This window comes from Antechinus flavipes, chromosome 3 (genome assembly GCF_016432865.1).
Source record: "Antechinus flavipes isolate AdamAnt ecotype Samford, QLD, Australia chromosome 3, AdamAnt_v2, whole genome shotgun sequence".
NCBI lineage: Eukaryota > Metazoa > Chordata > Mammalia > Dasyuromorphia > Dasyuridae > Antechinus > Antechinus flavipes.
This window is the reverse complement of record NC_067400.1, coordinates 11,444,743-11,462,767: the sequence shown is the minus strand read 5'-3', so window position 1 is coordinate 11,462,767 and position 18,025 is coordinate 11,444,743. Positions and strand designations below refer to the sequence as shown.

The following is an 18,025-nucleotide window of genomic DNA, read 5'->3' as shown; positions in this document are numbered from 1 at the left end:
GCAGCCTGAAGCAGAGATCAGTGTGTCCAGCAGCTTTCGGACTTCCAGCTCACCTCTCTCACCCCTCCTGATCTCTGTCAATTGCTAGTGTCTCACCTGCCAAATGACTTTAGAGATGACTTAGACCATTTTGTATATATATGTATATGAAGTTTTTTTTATTATTATTATTTGTTTTTGTTTTTCTCCCCCAGTAAAATTTGAACTCCTTGAGGGGAACGATCATTTTACTTGTCTGTATGTCTCTAATACTTAGAATGCCAAGCACATCGTTGATTGCCTAGCTGATTCCCCAAAATATTCTATAATAAATTCAATTTAATCAGGATTTATTAAACCCCCGTGATGAGCCCAGCAGGGTACAAAGTGCTTGGATGTCCAAAAACTAAGCAGCCTCTACCCTTAAAGAAATGAGCTTCTCTTGGAAGGCAATATCGATAATTTTATAGAAAATAAATGCAGAGTAAAGTCAAGTCAATGTGGTGAGGATGGGGAGGGCCCACTTACAACTAGAACCAAGACCTGTAGGAGAGGCTTCTCAAGTTGACTGCTAAAAGCAGTCACTGGTGCAAGCAGAAAAGAGAAGACTAATTCCAGGCATGGGGGCAAAGGCAAGGTGGCAGATGGGATGAGCAGTCCTGAGCGAAATAAGGTCAACTTGACTGGAACAGAGAGTTCCGAAAGTACAGTATGTACAATCAGCCTGCAGTGGGCTCATGGAGGAGATGATAGACAGTGGATGGACCAAATATACTCCATTTTCTCCTTAAAGTCATCAACGAGATCAGGAAAAATTATTTGATGGGAGCAATGTTAACTGTGGAAGCTAGAGAAAGGGCTGTCCAAGTGCCCCAGTGAACACTTATTGACCCTATAAATGGTCAAAACAAAGACAATGGCTGGATGTAGGTCTCGAGCTGGCAAAAGCTCAACGTAAGGAAAAACAATTAGCAATCTGACTCGATTCTGTTTACACTTCTATTTTCAAGGCTAATCGGTTGTTGGTTTGTTTCTATTTTGACAGCAATGTTTTACTGTACTGTTTGAACCTAGGGCTATGATGTGAAATTGAAAAAAAAATTCTCATTGACTAATTAATACCCACAGCTTCCAAGGAAGCTCAGCATCTCATTGAAAAACAAATCAGTGATTAAGCCTGAAAATAAACAGAAATGTACACTGGACCCTAATTAATGAGCGTGTTCACTGTTTTGCTCTATGCAGAAATTAATTGCTAGTACTTGGTTTTTAGACACTAAATGAACCATTTTCCAAATATGTATTTAAGATAAAAGGGAACCTGACAATTTCTACTTCCTAAAACTTTCACAACTGGATTCTAATACTAGCCTTTGGGCATTTTCCCTCACCATCCCTCTTGCTTGTAATGCCCTCTGATTCAAGTCTCAGCCAAAATCCCTTCTTCTCCAGGAAACTTCCTTTTCTGCTCCTTCCTTTTTTAATTATGCGAGGATGGTCTTCCCTCTGTTGCCCATCTTCACTTTATCTTCTACATATCTTATTTGGAAATGGCTGTTTGAATGCCATCTCCCCCATGAGGGCACAGAGTGTATCCCCAGGGCTAGCACAGCATCTGGCACATGGTAGGTGCTTAATAAATAAACATCTGCCGACTTAACTTGCTTTGGAATAAATGTTTTCAGACGGTTTATTAGTTTTTTTAGTATGGATTTCAGTCTAGATTACCTTTTTATGTGGTAATCTTTAAATGCATATGAAAAAGACATTTATTGGACTCCTGTTGTATGCAAGACATCATACTAGGCATAGGAAACAAAAGGACAAAACCCAGAAGTTTCTTCCCTTGTGGCTGTCACTTTGGGGAGAAATGTCATATGAAAAGAGAAATAAATATAATTTATTTTGCAAATAACAAGAAGCACAATATTCATTCTCAAACACTACATGACAGTGTCAAGATTTATGGAGGTGAAGTCACTTGAAATTAAGGAATAACATATCAGTTGATATACACACATGTAGCTGCTTGTGTGTGGTATGTGTCTGTTAGTATTTTATGCAAAGCTAATAAAATATAAGGTATATCTAAAATTGATCTTTTACATGATTCTCATTCCATAATAAAAATAGAAAATGAAAACTGATTATATTTTTGAACTCAGCTCTGCCAATCAAAAACCCTAGAAGTCATCTTTCTGAGTGTGCTTTAACATTTGACAGGACTTTCTGATTGGATTTTTTTCTACAACCATTTCCACTACATAGCGAAAACTAAGGATCAATGAGGTTATTTTGGACATGGGGACTTCTAGAGTAATTCATTTAAAAAAAGGCAAAGTCCCTTCATTTCTTACAAAAGACTACCAGAGGGTCAGAACAAAACAGGCTGTTGAGGGAATGCCTTTTGTCTCTCCCTGCTAATGTTTACCAATTATTCAAATGTTACTTTGCAAAAATATTTAAATATGAAAACAGGGAAGTCAAAATAAGGTTTTCCATGCACCTGTAGGAATGTTTCAAAACCTTTTAGAGAGCATTCATTCTAATCAAATCATTTTAGAGAAAAAAAATGCCCTCAATTCCAGTTGGTATTTTCTACTATGCAATATGATAATATGCTTGTTCTCTCTATCTGTATATGTGTGTATCTCTCTGTCTCTGTTGTATGTGTCTGTCTCTGTCTGTCTATCTCTTTCCCTCATTCTCTGTCTCCCTCTTTCTGTCTGTGTTTCTCTGTCTCTCTTTCCCTCCATCTATCTCTCTGTATCTGTCTCTCTCTCTTTCTGTGTCTCTATTTCTTTCTCTCTGTCTCTTTTATACACATACCCTTTATGCTCCTATATTACTTCTCCTCCTTCTCCTCCTTCCCACCCTTTCTCTCTCCCTCTCTCTCTCTGTCTCTCTATGTCTATTTGTGTGTTTGTGTCTCTGTGTCTGTCTGTCTCTGCGTGTCTCTCTCTCCCCCTCTCTCACTCCCCCTTCCCATTTATTATAGAAACACAAGACACAATTACCTCATTATACCATACTATAAGGTTTAGAAAGCATTTGACGGGCACTGTTTTCTTTATTAGAATTATCCTGTGAAATGATTGTTTTGATCCCAATTTTGTCACAAAGGCTCTTCTTCCTGGCTCCCAGGCTAGTACTCTTCACATCCCAGCAAGCTGCCTCCCTTCAAACAGTTCTCCAATAAGGCTGGCACACTTTCCCCACATTGAGCAGTGCTGCCCACATGACCCAGAGACATGCCGGACACACTTGTGCACAGTCACACTCCCTACAGCAGGGTGGGTGAAAGGGGACACCCTTTTTAGATATGGAGGTGTTTACTCGGGACACTCAGGGGTAACAGTAAAGCCTCGTCTGGACCACTCCCTGGGCACAGCGAGAAGTAAGCTCTTGAAAACAATTTAAGTATTCTAGGTATTCCTGGAAATATGACAAAGGATGAGCAAAGAACATTCCGCATGACACTGCTAATGCCGACTGAGGAAACCACAAAATGGAGTTGACAGTCAGAAGAGAAGGAAAATGGGATAGAATCTGGGATTTGGGGAATACTTAGACCAACTCCCAACATTTGACAGATGAGGAAACTGAGGTACACAATAAACTGCCTCAGTACTAAATATCGGGGCAGAATTTGAACCAAAGACATGGCTGCAAATCCAGAGAGCCTTTATACACCATGCTCCTGATGAATCTTACCTGACATCATAAAACTCATTTAAAATTCTTTCAAGGACTCAGAATGGCAATCCAGCTGCTTATTCATCACCATGAATTACCCAAAGTTGATTCTCCATACCATGGGATACCTGAAAGGATGCTATTTTACATTTTTTGGAATCCCAAGTCAGGTCAGAGGAAAAATGGGGCAGAAAATGGAAGATTGGTTTTGGAGTCAACTAGCCTCAGGGTTAAATCACACCACAGGCTGGACAAGTCACAACTTCCTGACATTCCATTTTCTCATCTAAAAATTGAGGGTAATGACAGCTCCCACTGAGTGAGTCTCAAATTAGTATCTCTAGTGTTCTGTGTATATTAAATTTATATATAAATATCAGCAATTGTTAGAGAAGAGGCACTATTGAATGGACCATTCTGTAGACAGAAACAGACATAGAATTTAAAAGCCATTCTGAAGTGCATGGTGATGATAACTGTTGGGTTGCCCTATAATAAACACAGAGAGCAAAAAAGGTCTATCACACCCCTATCTTTTCCTGGAAGAAAGCAGTATCTAACAGGTTTCCTAAAAGGTGCAATTTCTCTAAAGGTTATCTGATTTGAAATATACTGCATTATCTCTTTTAGCTTACATTATGATATATGGATACACACACACACATGCATATATATATGTATGTATACATATTATAGTATAGTATAAGAAGAATTAGATTTTTAAACCTCAAAATTTTAATAGAACTCAATTAACAATTGTAGTCAATAGGATTTTGTGGATAGCATACTGGATCCAGGAAGCCTTGAGTTTGAATTCTGCCTTAGAAACTGACTAGCTGTGTGACTCTGCAAGTTGCTTACCTGGCCTCAGTTTCCCTCATCTCTAAAACATAACAGTGGGACTTGATGTTCTCTAAAGCTGTTCTCTCTGATCCAAAAACATTGTGCACATGTCTTTGAAGTATATGATCAAAAGTCCCAAATTAAATAATAAGAGCTGGCCTTGACTTAGGACTTCAAAGTTTGAGAACCACTTCCCTAGCATTGTATCCTTGGAACGTCACAACATCCCAATGAGACAGGAACTCCAGATGTTATTATCATACCCATGTGATGGGTGTAATCCCACTGCTGATAGAACAGTTTGAGTGCCTCTCCCACGATCCCACAAGTAGGAATCAGCAGGGACTTTCCAATTCTAAGTACACCGTACCATACTGCTCTTGTGTCTTTGTAGATTAATGCATTTTCAATTAAACTTTGTCACTGGTTATTTCGTCTCTAGCACAGTGATCTCAATACTAACAAGGAAGTGGTAAGGTTGAGCTTAGTTATTTATTTAGAAATGGAGAAACAGCTGCTTTGTGGGTTACCTGGTAGGAATGCTCAACATGGATCACCTCCCAATTATGGTAATAGAATAAGATTTGAAGTTTGTTGGTCTTATTGCAGATTATAATTAACAGAAGAATCATATCCCAGGTAGACACATATTGATGTAATTATACAATGGAAAGGGAATGTGGGAAAATGAAGATGAACTTTTGGTGTGTTTCTAATGAGAAGACAGTCTTCCTAAAAGGCAGGAAGGGAAATTTCCCTTGTTTCATGGGAAAAGGCTATTTGCCTTTTACTTCTTAACAACTCAAAGATTGATGAACTTAACCCTTACAACAAAAGAAAACTGAAAAATGCTGGTGGCTTCCAGGGGGTGCTTATTCTGGTAGCTGCAGAAAGGCCTTTTGAGACTCACACAGCGAGTCCCTCTTAGATGGGTCAGTACTGCCCATCAGGAGGCATCATGGCCAAATTTAGTACTCAACTATTAAGGCAAACAGTATTTCCTGCTTCTAGTAATGCTTCCTATTGCAATCTGATGCAACAATGTTTTCAATATTTAATTCACGCAACTTATCTAACATTAAGGGAGATATCATGTTATCGGCAAATTGGGAGCTACTTATAATGTACCTATCAGATCTCCCCAAGACTGCTGGCAGGGTCCAAGAAGTGGAAGAAAGAAATCTGATCATCCTGTGCCAGGAGGGAATATATCTGCATGGATTTCTTTAACAAATGAAAGCTAAAGCATAGTAGTTTGAAAATGAGTGGGTTGGCATTTGTGTAAATTTAAATTATAAATGTTTGAGCTGGTGTTTCTGTTAAATTAAAATATATACCACTCAAAAGAAAGTATTCTGAATCATATTTTCTCACCTCAGTCATATGGTACTGGTAATTGTTATTCTCATTCTGTTCCCAACAAACTCTCTTTCAGATCAATAGTCTAACCACCTCATTTTTAGGAGAATCTTGCTCTACTCTAAAGATCTTTCCTCCCAACTATTGCGAACAACTTTTTCCAATACTCCACCTTCCAGGGCCAGAATAGGAGAACACAAAGTAGAGGACCATTCTGCTGTTTCCAGAGTTCCTCTCCCACCATTCCTTTGTTGCCTCACTTTTCTAATGGCTCAGTCATGAAATAGATACAGCAACCACAGTTGGACCTTTCCAAAGATGGCCCTAGTTTGTGATTTCTAATGGCAAAATGACTATGGTAACTACCAACATACTTGCCCCCTGGATCCATGATCCCAGAGTTTCACGACAAGCATGGATATTTCTATATTAGTTTTCAAAACACTCTGGCTATCATGGGAAATCATAGTTCTGTCTCTGTAAAAAGTATACTCATTCTCAAGGATGGACAACATGCATTACGATTCTATTTCAGATTATGACCAACTTTGGGAAAATCACTATCATTACAAAGTGATTTCTGTATGATATATTCAACACATGACTGGCAGTCTTAATGACCTGGAACTACCAAAGAGATTAACAAAACTGGAAATTTTTACTATCTTGGATACTAATTTGGAACTTGGACACCATTTGCAGTAATTATGGGAAAAACAGCTATACCATGAAGTGTTTGATGCTTGGTGCCATTGGTTTCCAGCAAATGTTGAACACTTCACATACACCATTTTGATTCAGTTTGAATTCTTCTCCAATGGCCTATTTGAAAAAGTATTGGATGCCAAGACATGGTTGGATAACGAGACTACTACAAGTGCCAACTTACCACAGGTTGTAGCGGGGCGCCAGGGATCATGGCATTAGCAAGTTGCATCTGTTGGGCCAGCATGGCCATGTTCTTCTGCTGAATCAGGTTGTTGCGTCCATTTATTTCCAATTGTGTTTTTAAATGGGGAGGTGGGTGAAGATATTTGCAGTTCTCTCTTGAACAGCGACCCTATAACAAAGAAACAATAAACACAAATTTGAAAAAAAGCTGAAATCTCTTTCCATTATTTGTAAACAAACAAGACAATATCCCTGATATTAACTATCTTCATATCTGCAGAAAATATAGAAACAATTCTCTGTCACTGCAAATGAAATATATCCTATAAATTGGTAAATTCATTGATACTATAAAAATAAGTTATTAAGAAATTTAAACATTTCATGATGAAGTTGATTAACGATGACAGTCTTCCCTTGAAACTGCTAGCTACACTATGACATCTGGTTTTAGAGTGTCAAGAAGAGATGCAAAATGATTAACTTTGGTGCCAGAATGTGCCTACTGTCAACTGTATTGAGCCTAATCAAACTGAATGCACAACTTCACAGATTCACAGTTTTCATTCTATCTCTTTCTTGAGAAATAACAGCGATTGAGTGACACTGACAGGAAATATAACTTTGGCAATGAGTCCTTAACCAGTATTCTGAAAACCAAAAAGAAAAACCAGTACCATTACTCATACAAAATGAGAATTTCTAAAAGTTCTAAACATCTCATGGCTAGAAAAATGCAGTAGCCTCTGGCTGGTCTTTCTGGCACAATATTTCCCACTCCAGTCCATCCTTCATTTAGCTGTACAAGTGATATTCCTTAAGCACAAGTGCAACAAACTCCAATGGGGTCCCTAGCACTGCCAAAATTAAGTGAAAAATACCTTCCTCACCTGCCTCATCCCCATTGTCAGTCTTCCCCCACTTTATACATATCCATAGTCTAGGTCTCAATTATTATGATCTCTACTATTTCTCAAATGATTTCCCAACTTCAGGCAATTTCCTTGGCTGCCCAATGTTCTTAAGATGTTTGTTGTACCTTTTTCCTTCTTGCCTCCTGGCTCCCCCAGCTTTCTCATATCCCAGCTAAAATCCCATTTTATATCAGGAGCTTTTCATGAACTGCCTCGATACTGTGTCTCCCCTGTCAATCATTCCCAAGTAATCCTAGATGTTGCCCATATGGCAAATCATACACAATTGATGGATGTTTCTTCCTCTGTTGGAGCCATGAACTCCAAGAGAACAGAGACCTATCCTTGTATCAGCAATCCTTATGATATGCTCTTTAAAAATGTTTCTTAATTTAGCATCGATAACATTAGATGTCTCAAAAGAAAGATGTGCTTAAATCCTACCCCTGGAGATTACTAGCTATAATAACACAGGCAAGATACTGCATCTCACTGAGCGTCATCTTCTTTACCTGTAAATTGAGTACAATAATACCCCCCAACATAGAGGAGATAGTAGATACATAGTGCTTTGCAAGTCTTTAATTTGCTATAGTATTATAGAGAGGTCACTTGATCTTCAGGTGAGTGATTCCCAGGTTCCCTTCTAGCTACATGGTCCCAAGGCAAGATCCTTAATCTCTCAGCACCCCAAGACTATAACTATTTACAGCCCTTATCTAATCTGCAGAGAAGGTTTAGACCATTCTCCACCCCAGAATGGCTTACGGAAATTCTAGTTATGATTATTATTGGGGCAATTAGGTGGCATCATTGTATACAGAGCCTTAGAGTCAAGAAGATTTGAGTTCAAATGCTACCTCAGAAACTTACTAGTTGGGTGACCCTGAACAAGTCACTTCACCCTCTTCACCTCATTTTCCTCATTTGTAAAATGAACTGGAAAAGAAAATGGCAAACCAGTCCAGTATTTTTTCTTAGTAAAACCCCAAATGGAATGATGAATATCAACATACTTATTATTACTACTATATTATTATACTACTAGTTAAAGTTTATATACTACTATTTCTACTATAACTTCTACTACACTATTACTTTTACTACTACTACTTTTACTATACTATTACTTCTACTATTACTATTATGACTACTACTATATTATTACTTCTACTACTACTATTACTACCTCTACTCTTATTACTACTATTACTATGACTACTACTACTACTACTACTATATCACTACACCTATTATTTGTACTGTTACTACTTCTAATATTATACTATTATTTCTACTACCACTACTACTATTACTGACTACTACTATACAACTACATCTACTACTACTACTATTGCTATTGTTTCTACTACTATTGCCACTACTATCTCTACTCTTACTACTACTATTACTATGACTGCTACTACTGCCGCTATGCTACTATTAGTAATACTACGACTGCTATACTATTACTTCTACTATTAATATTACTATTACTACTACTATATTGTTACTTCTACTTCTACTACTACTACTATTACCACCACTCCTACTATCACCACTGCTATTTCTATCACTACTACTACTATTATGCTCTTAAATCCTCTTCTACCAATGATTATAATAAGAAGTAAAAGTATGGATAAAAAGAAGTTTTTATATTGTAATTTAACTTAGCAAATCCTGGTGCTTGTGGTAATTACAAAATTTGCCAGGAAATCTAATTTGAATGATCTGTTTCAGCTCCCTTGGAGTCAAGGAGACAAGGATTTTTCAGCCATCTGTCCCCATACTTGGCAAACTTAACAACATGCATGACCCTCATTTTCACAGCCAGCCAAATGTCATTTTAATAATCTTTGCATAATAAAGCATATCTAATAACAAGAAGGTGCTAGATAATAACTTGAAAACTCTTTTTATACTGTGTACAAACAAGAAATTCTCTGATGATGAAAAATAGACAAAAAACCTATAGGTTTTTTTTTTTAACAATCCTTTTTTTTTTACAGGTAGCAGTGTATCACAAGGGTCTTAGACCCTCTTGGATTGCCATATCTAGCATATTTGTGGATCATGTATATTTGGATGAATCATTTAACTCCCCTGATCCCTATTTTGCTCATCCAGAAAATGGGAATCATCACGGTTCTAAATATTTCACAAGGTTGTTTTGAGGCTTAAAAAAGATGTTTTGGGGAAAATACTCTATAAACAGTACTCTGCTAAAGTGAGGTATTTGTCTCAGTGCAAAAAACAAAAACAAAATAAAAACCCAATGAGGTTGGATGCCAAGTCAAACCCATGGGGCTGAACTGCCAACCTCCTGAAAGCCACAGCTGCTGTGGTTCTGGGCAGGCCAAGAAAAAAAGAAGAAAAAAAAAACATTTTATTATAAAAGGGAACCAAGTAGGAAATTTTGAGCCAAAGTATTCCTGTATCACATGTCTTACTAAAAATGAGTCGAGATAAGAACAGAAGAATTAAGTGAGACTACGTTCGGCCTTGTTCGATTTTCTGGGCACATTCTATAGGGCTCGCCAATTAGTGCCACTCCTGTGAACACCCTGGCTATAGTCTTTGCCAGCCAGGCACAGCAGGGAGGTCTACATTTGTAAAAAGGCAAACACCAGCTACTTAGGATGAGATTAGGGAGCTATAAAAATGAGAAATGAACCAGGCCTTGCCTTTTCCTTCAAACACAATCATATTTAAAACCATCAAAGAGATAAATTATTGATTGTGGCAGATAGCCCCTGTACCGTCCATGGAGCCGATCTGCTTTTCCTTTGAAAGTGTGAAGAAATGTCTGAATAAGTGATGGTTGGTTATATTGGCTTGGCTTCTTGGAGAACTGAGAACTTGCTGGAGCCACAGCCTGAGGAGAAACTAAGGAGAAACAAAAACCAGATGTGATGCCCATGCCAGGCTGATGGATCAGCTACAGGGCAGTGGGCAGAAGTACAGGAAAATAAAAGAAAGTGTACAGTGCATACGGTGTGTTACTAGCGCCTTGGAGCAAAGGGCATCATCATAAATAGTGGTTGACTCTACCCCTTCTGAGCTGGAAACAATGGAGATGGCCCTTGTAAGCAAAAGCCTATCTAAGTGCTAACCCTCCATATAAACATGGCGCGCTTCCAAACTGGACTGAGCTAGGACCGAGGAAAGGCGTCTCTTTCAGATAGGGTTTTGTTGCGACCACTCATGTGCCAAGCTGAAGATGCAGCTAACACAGTCAGACGGATGTGATTCAAGGGGGAGAAATTCTGTTCCGTTTACTCCAATCAGGTTTAATATAACCTCATCCAACTCAGTATATACTCATTTGCTGCAAGCGTGCAGAGCCCTGTGAGAAATGCAAAATTTAAAAAGATGGGTTCCTTCTTACCCTCCCAGAGCTCAAGATCTGAATTCAGATCCTGCCCCAGTTCCATATTTTTGGTCAATTACTCAAGCCTTCTTTACTTTTATTTTATTGTCTGTTAAATGAGCAGATTGGGTAAGCCTGACCTTAACATCTCTGAAAGCTGAACCTCGAGATTCCGAAACTTCACTGACAGAAAATGTAATGGACGCTTCAAGGCAGGCAATAAATAAGAGACATTATTACCTTCAGCAGGACATTGATCTACATGAACTCCAAAAAGTCAACTGGGGATTGGCTTTCAGCACCAGGAATCCTACTGAGTTGCTGGGGACAGCACAGTACAAAAGCATAATTCTTATTCTGCATTGACAACCAGAGGTCAATTCCTCTGCTGCTATCATAGGACACGGGTTTGATCCAAAGGTCCTGAGGCAGTAACCACAAACAAGCCAACTGCTTCAAAAGAAGACAAAAAGTTCTTTTCTTCCCTTTGGATATTATTTTGGTGCCTGGAATCTGTACTTCTCCTCTTTGCTGTTATGGGACATTTCCACTAGGGAGCTTGGGTTTGCTATCGATAATGCCTTCATTCCACGTCTGGTGGGAGAAATAATGAGGGACATGAAGGAGACATTCGGGTCACTAAATAGGTCAGTACACTGGAACACTCAATTTCCAAACTGCAGTATCTTTACTTATGCTTCCTGCATTTGCAGATACCTCCCTTATTTTCACAGGTTTAAATTAAAAACAAGTGTGTATTTACAGGTTTTGTTTTATCTGTTAGAATGGACTGATGATATCACTTAATATAACCACAACTCCATTTCTGGACCTGGTATGATAGTGATTAATTACCCAAACACTGAACAGAAATGTTTGATTCCAAGATAGTTCACGGTAGGATTCCGAGGACAACATCCACAACAACACAGTGCATTTTGGGGACACTAGAGACCAAAAAAGCAATAGGAAAACAAGAAAAATCCTTAAAAAGAAGGAGCATCTACTTTCCTAGCCTTCTTTCTAGATTTTAGGTATTCTGCCCATGTTAGGAATTCTTTTTTCCTGAATTCTTGTCAAGTCAAGATAAGTCCAAAGGAATATGGGATCAGGTTAATGATTATTGTTGTTGAACAGTCGTTTCAGCTGTGGCCAAGCCCATTTAGAGTTTACTTGGCAAAGACACTGGAGTGATTTGCCATTTTTCCCTCCAATTCATTTTACAGATGAGGAAACATTAGTAAACAAAGTTAAGTAACTTGACCAGAATCACACAACTTATACGTGTCTGAAGTCAGATTTGAATTGATGAAGATAAAATCCTGACTTTGAGCCCAGTGCTTTTCCCACTGTACTATATAACTGTTCAATGAGCCATGAGTTTCTCCTTGATTCCAACTGTGGAGAAATTATTTCTTGGTCAAACCTCGAAATTTACATTGAATACAGGCTGACCAAAGCATGGCAAATGGCTACTCAGCTGAAACATCTGCTCTTTTTAAGAGAGAGGCTGTATATTATTTTTTAAACTTCTTTCAACATTATCTGACAAAAAATTATCAAAAGTTGGTCAAGGAGGGCAGCTAGGTGGTGCTAGGATAGAGCACCAGTCCTGAGTCAAGAGGACTCAAGTTCAAATTTGGCCTCAGACACTTAACACTTCTAGCTGTGTGACCCTGGGCAAGTCCCATAACTTCAAATGCCTCAGCAAAAAAAAAAAAAAAATGGTCAAGGAATCATATATACACATACTTTCATAATTATACAAATGGGAAATTAGCGAATAATAAAGCATATTAATTCTAACAAACCCATGGGGAATGGGGGATCAATATAGTTGTCAAAGTAACTTCATCCATCTGGGCTTCAATTTCTTTTTGTGAAAAGTAACTACTCAGGTCCTTCTAAAATTATGAATCTATGATTCTAAGAGACTGTGGAAGTAAAAGTTTGTTTTATCCACATAGGTTTTTTAAATTTCAGTTTCCACTTAGAGGAAGATTAGCAAACAATTCTTTATCTACTTCCTATATAAAGGAGTTCTTAATTATCTTTGTAATATATTTAAAGGTTTTGGAACTTTTGAATATGGTTATGTCTGGTATTCTCAATGTCAAATAAAAACACATCTCTTGTATGATAGCTGTGTGTGTGTATGGGGGTAGGAGGAAGGAAGGGAAGAAAGAAAGTGGGTGGTGAGAATTAAAACTCTATCTGTATCAGGTTACAGAAAATTTTCCATTGAGGGGGAAAAACATAATTATGTCTTAAATGCCCTCCTTCATATCCACTTGTTGAATTCTACCCATCCCAAATATGGGCTCTAATATAAAAAGAATATTTTAGTGGGTCAGAATTTAGAGGCACATGATCTTTAACTGCCAAATGGAATACCCCAGAAGGAATAAAAAAAATAATAATAGTAATAATAAGACTGGCCATATTTGTGTACACTGTGGAGGTAAGGGATTCTTGCCAAATTTACAGGAACACTGTCTACACTACAAAGTATTTTTCAAATAAAGTAACTCCTTCAGCCAATTTCCAATTGAAATGCTGGTTTGTCTAGAACAGAAATGTTTCTTTCGATTGTTGAGGCAAAACAACATTTCCTTTGAGATGGTTGAGATACTCAAATGTTTTTTAAGCATTTTCACAAGCCATCCTCTGCTCTGAGACATGCTGTGAACTTCCCTATTTGCCAGCAACTCTCAAGGGAATTCATGGTCTTCCTACTTAAAATACTTGTTAAAAGAATTTTTTTCAGATAGGATGACAAAACTATTTAAAACTGTTTGCTAGGAAACCATGTTGGCAGTCAAGATAGAGTCATTTCTGGAAATGTTTCATTTCTTTAAATTGCTTTTTGCTTAGTATTTCTATATGAGAAACTATGATTTTGTGCTTTGAAAAGGTTAAAATCCAAAAGTAAATAATTTTTCGATATATAATTGTGCTGCCTGATTTTATGTGCTCATTGAGGGCTTCCATCTGAGGCCTTTAGGAAATTTATGCACACAGTAAACCTTTGGTAAAATTTTGTACAACTAAATAGACCTCAATAGGTATCTCTGGCATTATACTTTATTAGGTTCCCACAATATTGAAAATAAATTAATTATAATGTGGAGCTGTATTATTTCCTCATATATTTAAAAAAAAAAGTTTAACTATAACCAATTAATTATTATCTGCACTTAAAAGGTGTGAATGGAGGGATGCAAAAATACCATATGGCTGATAATCTGAAAATCATTTATTTATTTGTTACTTAATTGCCCTCTACTGAAAGGGAATCCTGTCTGATTTTCTTTGAAAAGTATTTGCATATTTTTTGAGCTTTCCAATAGGTCTGTGTCTGCTCTTTGGAAACTTCCAATAAATGAATAAATAAAAGATAAAATTCCATCCTGAAGACCTGATTCAAGAAGAGGGGGACATTTTCTCAGCTAAGCCAAGCTGAGACTCTCTCTATAACCAACTCCTGTCTTGGAATATATGAATTCTCCTCTCTGCCTCTGTGTCTGTGCCTTTGTATGTATCTCTCTCTCTTTCTTTTTTTCCTTCCTTCCTTCTTTCTTTCCCTCCCTCCTTCTGTCCTCTCTCTCTCTCTCTCTCTCTCTCTCTCTCTCTCTCTCTCTCTCTCTCTCTCTCTCTCTCTCTGTTAAAAGAGAGACAAGTATCAAAGGGAAAGCCAAGAAAGTATCAAGAAAATATGGAAGGAAAGGCCAAGTACATATAATCAACAAAGTGGGTTTGAACATAGTGTACCCAGCAATCCTTCCTTCTAGAAAAGATACCCAAGGCTGCCCAGCATGATCCTCACTACAGGTTAAAGATAAAACTGAGAAAAAGCCTTTTAAGGTAGGAAGCAATTAAGGAATTTAAAATGGAGATCTACTCAACTGGATTCAATGATCCTAACCAGGATATTCCTGTTGTTAAAAAAAAAAAAAGACATTTGCTTTCTTGAGTGTTTTTTTTTAATAATCTATGATCTGTAGTAAACAGAATTCCATAACTATTTCTTAGTTATGACTATGACTCTCTTAAAAACATGACTCTCTTATGAATGACTCTTAAAAATAATGAGCAATACAGACTTTTGTTGTCCTGTAAATATAAGACCTTGTCTATTTGACACTAAAAATGATTATTCCATTGTGACAAGTGAAAATGTTCTTATTGTTTCTGTGGGGTTTTTTTTTTCCTTTAATTCTGTATGTAAAGATTATTTAGCAAAGCCAGGCACTACAGAAAAGGAATAGACCTTGGAATATCATCTGGCTCCAAATTCAGGTAAGCAAATAATCACATTGCTTTTAAGCAATGTCTTGCATATAATAGGTGCCTAATAAATGTTTATCATATTGTTTCCTATTGATTTGTTCTTTTCTTAGGAGACCTCTGGAGATGTAGACTTCAGGGATTTTATTATATAGTTAGAATTGTACTATGAAACAAACATCAAGAGATATATTAAAATTTTATAAATGGATATGTATATAAACATGTATTTCTATGCTTATGCAGAGCACTAATCTTGGATTCAGGAAGGCCAGAGTTCAAATCTAACTTCAATAATTACTAGCTGTGTGATCCTGAGCATTCCACTTAACTTCTACCTGCCTCAATTTCCCCATTTGTAAAATCTGTAAAATAAAAATCCTATAAAATGGGGATATCTCCCTCTCACACTTGTTGTAAGGATATGATATGATATGATATTTGGAAAGCTTTCTGTAAGCCTTGAAGCGCTCTAGAAATGCTTATTACTATTAATACTAAACCTATCCTTCTTTCCCAAATAATTCTCTTTTTATATTTCTTTCAAGTCCTTGTTATACACCCATCCCTCGTTTATTTAACCAGAAATGAATGTTCTATGTTTATAAAGTCCACTTCAATAATTGGTGCCTTGAGAGTCAGGAATGTTCTTAAATACAAATATTTATTTAATATTTTAATTTAATTTTTAATTTTAATTTTTTAATATTTTAAATTTATCTCTTATTTGAGGATTTAAAGTAGAAATTAAAAATAGATAGCTTGGAATTTCATCACAAGCCTCCATAGACAAAGCCCTCACCTTTCCCACACAGCTTTAATCCTGTCTTTCGCGTCTCAGCTAATATCCCATCTTCAGCAAACTGTCCTAGTCTTCCTTTCCCTCTGACACTGTCCAGATTTTATCTTATTCATGTTTTTTTTAACATGGATATTGCATATTACCTTCTCACTTTATACCATGAGCACCTTAAGAGCAGGAACTGTTTTTTTTAATTATTTTTTTTTATTTTGTTTGGAGAAAAAGGTTGCATTTAGCACAGTGGCTGGGCACCTGGTAAATGCTTAATAAATTCTGTGACATGAGTGTCCTGAAGTTAAAGCACTGACAAAATGAACATTTGAATAATACCCATACAATGTCACCATTTTTTCATACACCATTCCCATAAAACCATTTCAACCCAAAGAGCCTGTACACTTTGCTTCTAATAATGAAAGAAGATAGAAATGGATTTTAAAAGCTTTTTGAACCATTTCCAAGTAATAATAAATCATTTCCCTCTAGATTTAAAAGGTTTTTTTTTAAAAGAAAATCTATTTTGGTAACAACTTAAGGTTTCTAATCTCTCATAAATTCTATGTAGAAAAACAAAATACAAACACAGAAACATAATTAATTTGTATATAACCACTGGTTCTTCTAATTAAGGAAAATTCTAAGTCAATAGTCGAGATTCTGCCAAAGTCAAAAGATTCAAAGGTTAGTTGGCCTTTGTGAGTTTTGTGATCAAAGTCCAATCTAGATTAGGAAAATGGGATTTTGGCCTAGATTTTTAATCAATTAAAAAAACTCAAAGTTTCTTCCATATGTAGTCACAATCCCTATCTCCCTTTTATAGAACATTCCTGAATTTGATGAGGATTTTTGGACCCTGGACCTAATGACATTAGAGCACCCCAAAATAGATCCCATGCTGACGCAATGTCATCACACTCTGACTCAAACACCACGATACCCATAACGGGTTCCCAGGGGACTCACGAGGTTTTGATTGCACAATTCTCATTAATCATTTTGAAGGCTGCCCAGCTGAAACCCTAAACAACTACATAACTCTCGCGTTAGCCCTCAGAGTCAAATTCTGTACTATAGATAGGAGAAATGGAAAGGGGAAAAGGAACTAGCTAATTCACAGAGATCATTAAGCTTTCTGGTAGCCTATTTTGGCACAAGACTGTATCTACAGACATTAAGGGCTGCAATTAGTTATGTTCATCTGTTGGACCTCTAGTTGGAGGACATGACATCCGCAATCTCGTCATCATTGGAGACAGCATCAAAAACTAAGCCAAACAGTAAGCATACATTAAGCCTTTGCTATGTATCAGGCACTGTCTCAGAGTTGAAAATTCAAAAGGAAAAACAGGCCCTGCCCTCAATGAAGAAGAAATGTTTCACATATTTTAGTATGCCAGAAAATCATTTTCCCCTTCCTTTCCATTACTATCACTTCCTCTTTCCCCATCAGAACAGGAAGGGAGTTGCAGAATAATGTTATAACCAACAAACGTACTTTTCTTTGTGTCCAGTCTCATTCTCTTCAAGGAGAGAATGACTCAGAATGGGTTAAGCTCACATCACTAATCCAAGTACACCATTTCTTTGACCTGCCCCGTGCCCTGTTTATACTTCAGTGACATTTTGTGGATGCCAATATCTTTAAATCTTCTGACATTTGTTGCTCTGGCCATCACAAGGCCATAAAATTGGAAGGGCTAGAGGTAGGTATTTTTCAACCACTTACACAGTTCCTGGGTCCCCAATATGGTTTACAGGCTAAACACTTCTCAAGATGATGATCATCTAAAGTAGTTCTTGTTTCATCTTTCCAAAAGAAAAACATATACATAAAAAAAATAAATGGTATAATTATATAACCTGCATTTCTACTAATAAATC

At 37.0% G+C, this 18,025-nt stretch overlaps 1 protein-coding gene across 21 annotated transcripts in view; it reads right to left on the bottom strand.

The window, feature by feature from the left end:
- Positions 1–18,025, bottom strand: part of MBNL1 (muscleblind like splicing regulator 1) — a 245,081-nt gene that overhangs the window by 43,238 nt on the left and 183,818 nt on the right. For all 21 annotated transcript variants that reach the window (XM_051991794.1, XM_051991775.1, XM_051991795.1 and 18 more), the window contains one exon: positions 6,767–6,937. In XM_051991794.1, coding sequence (XP_051847754.1) covers positions 6,767–6,835 — 69 coding nt within the window. In that variant the 5' untranslated portion in view covers positions 6,836–6,937. The remainder of the gene's footprint in view (positions 1–6,766; positions 6,938–18,025) is intronic.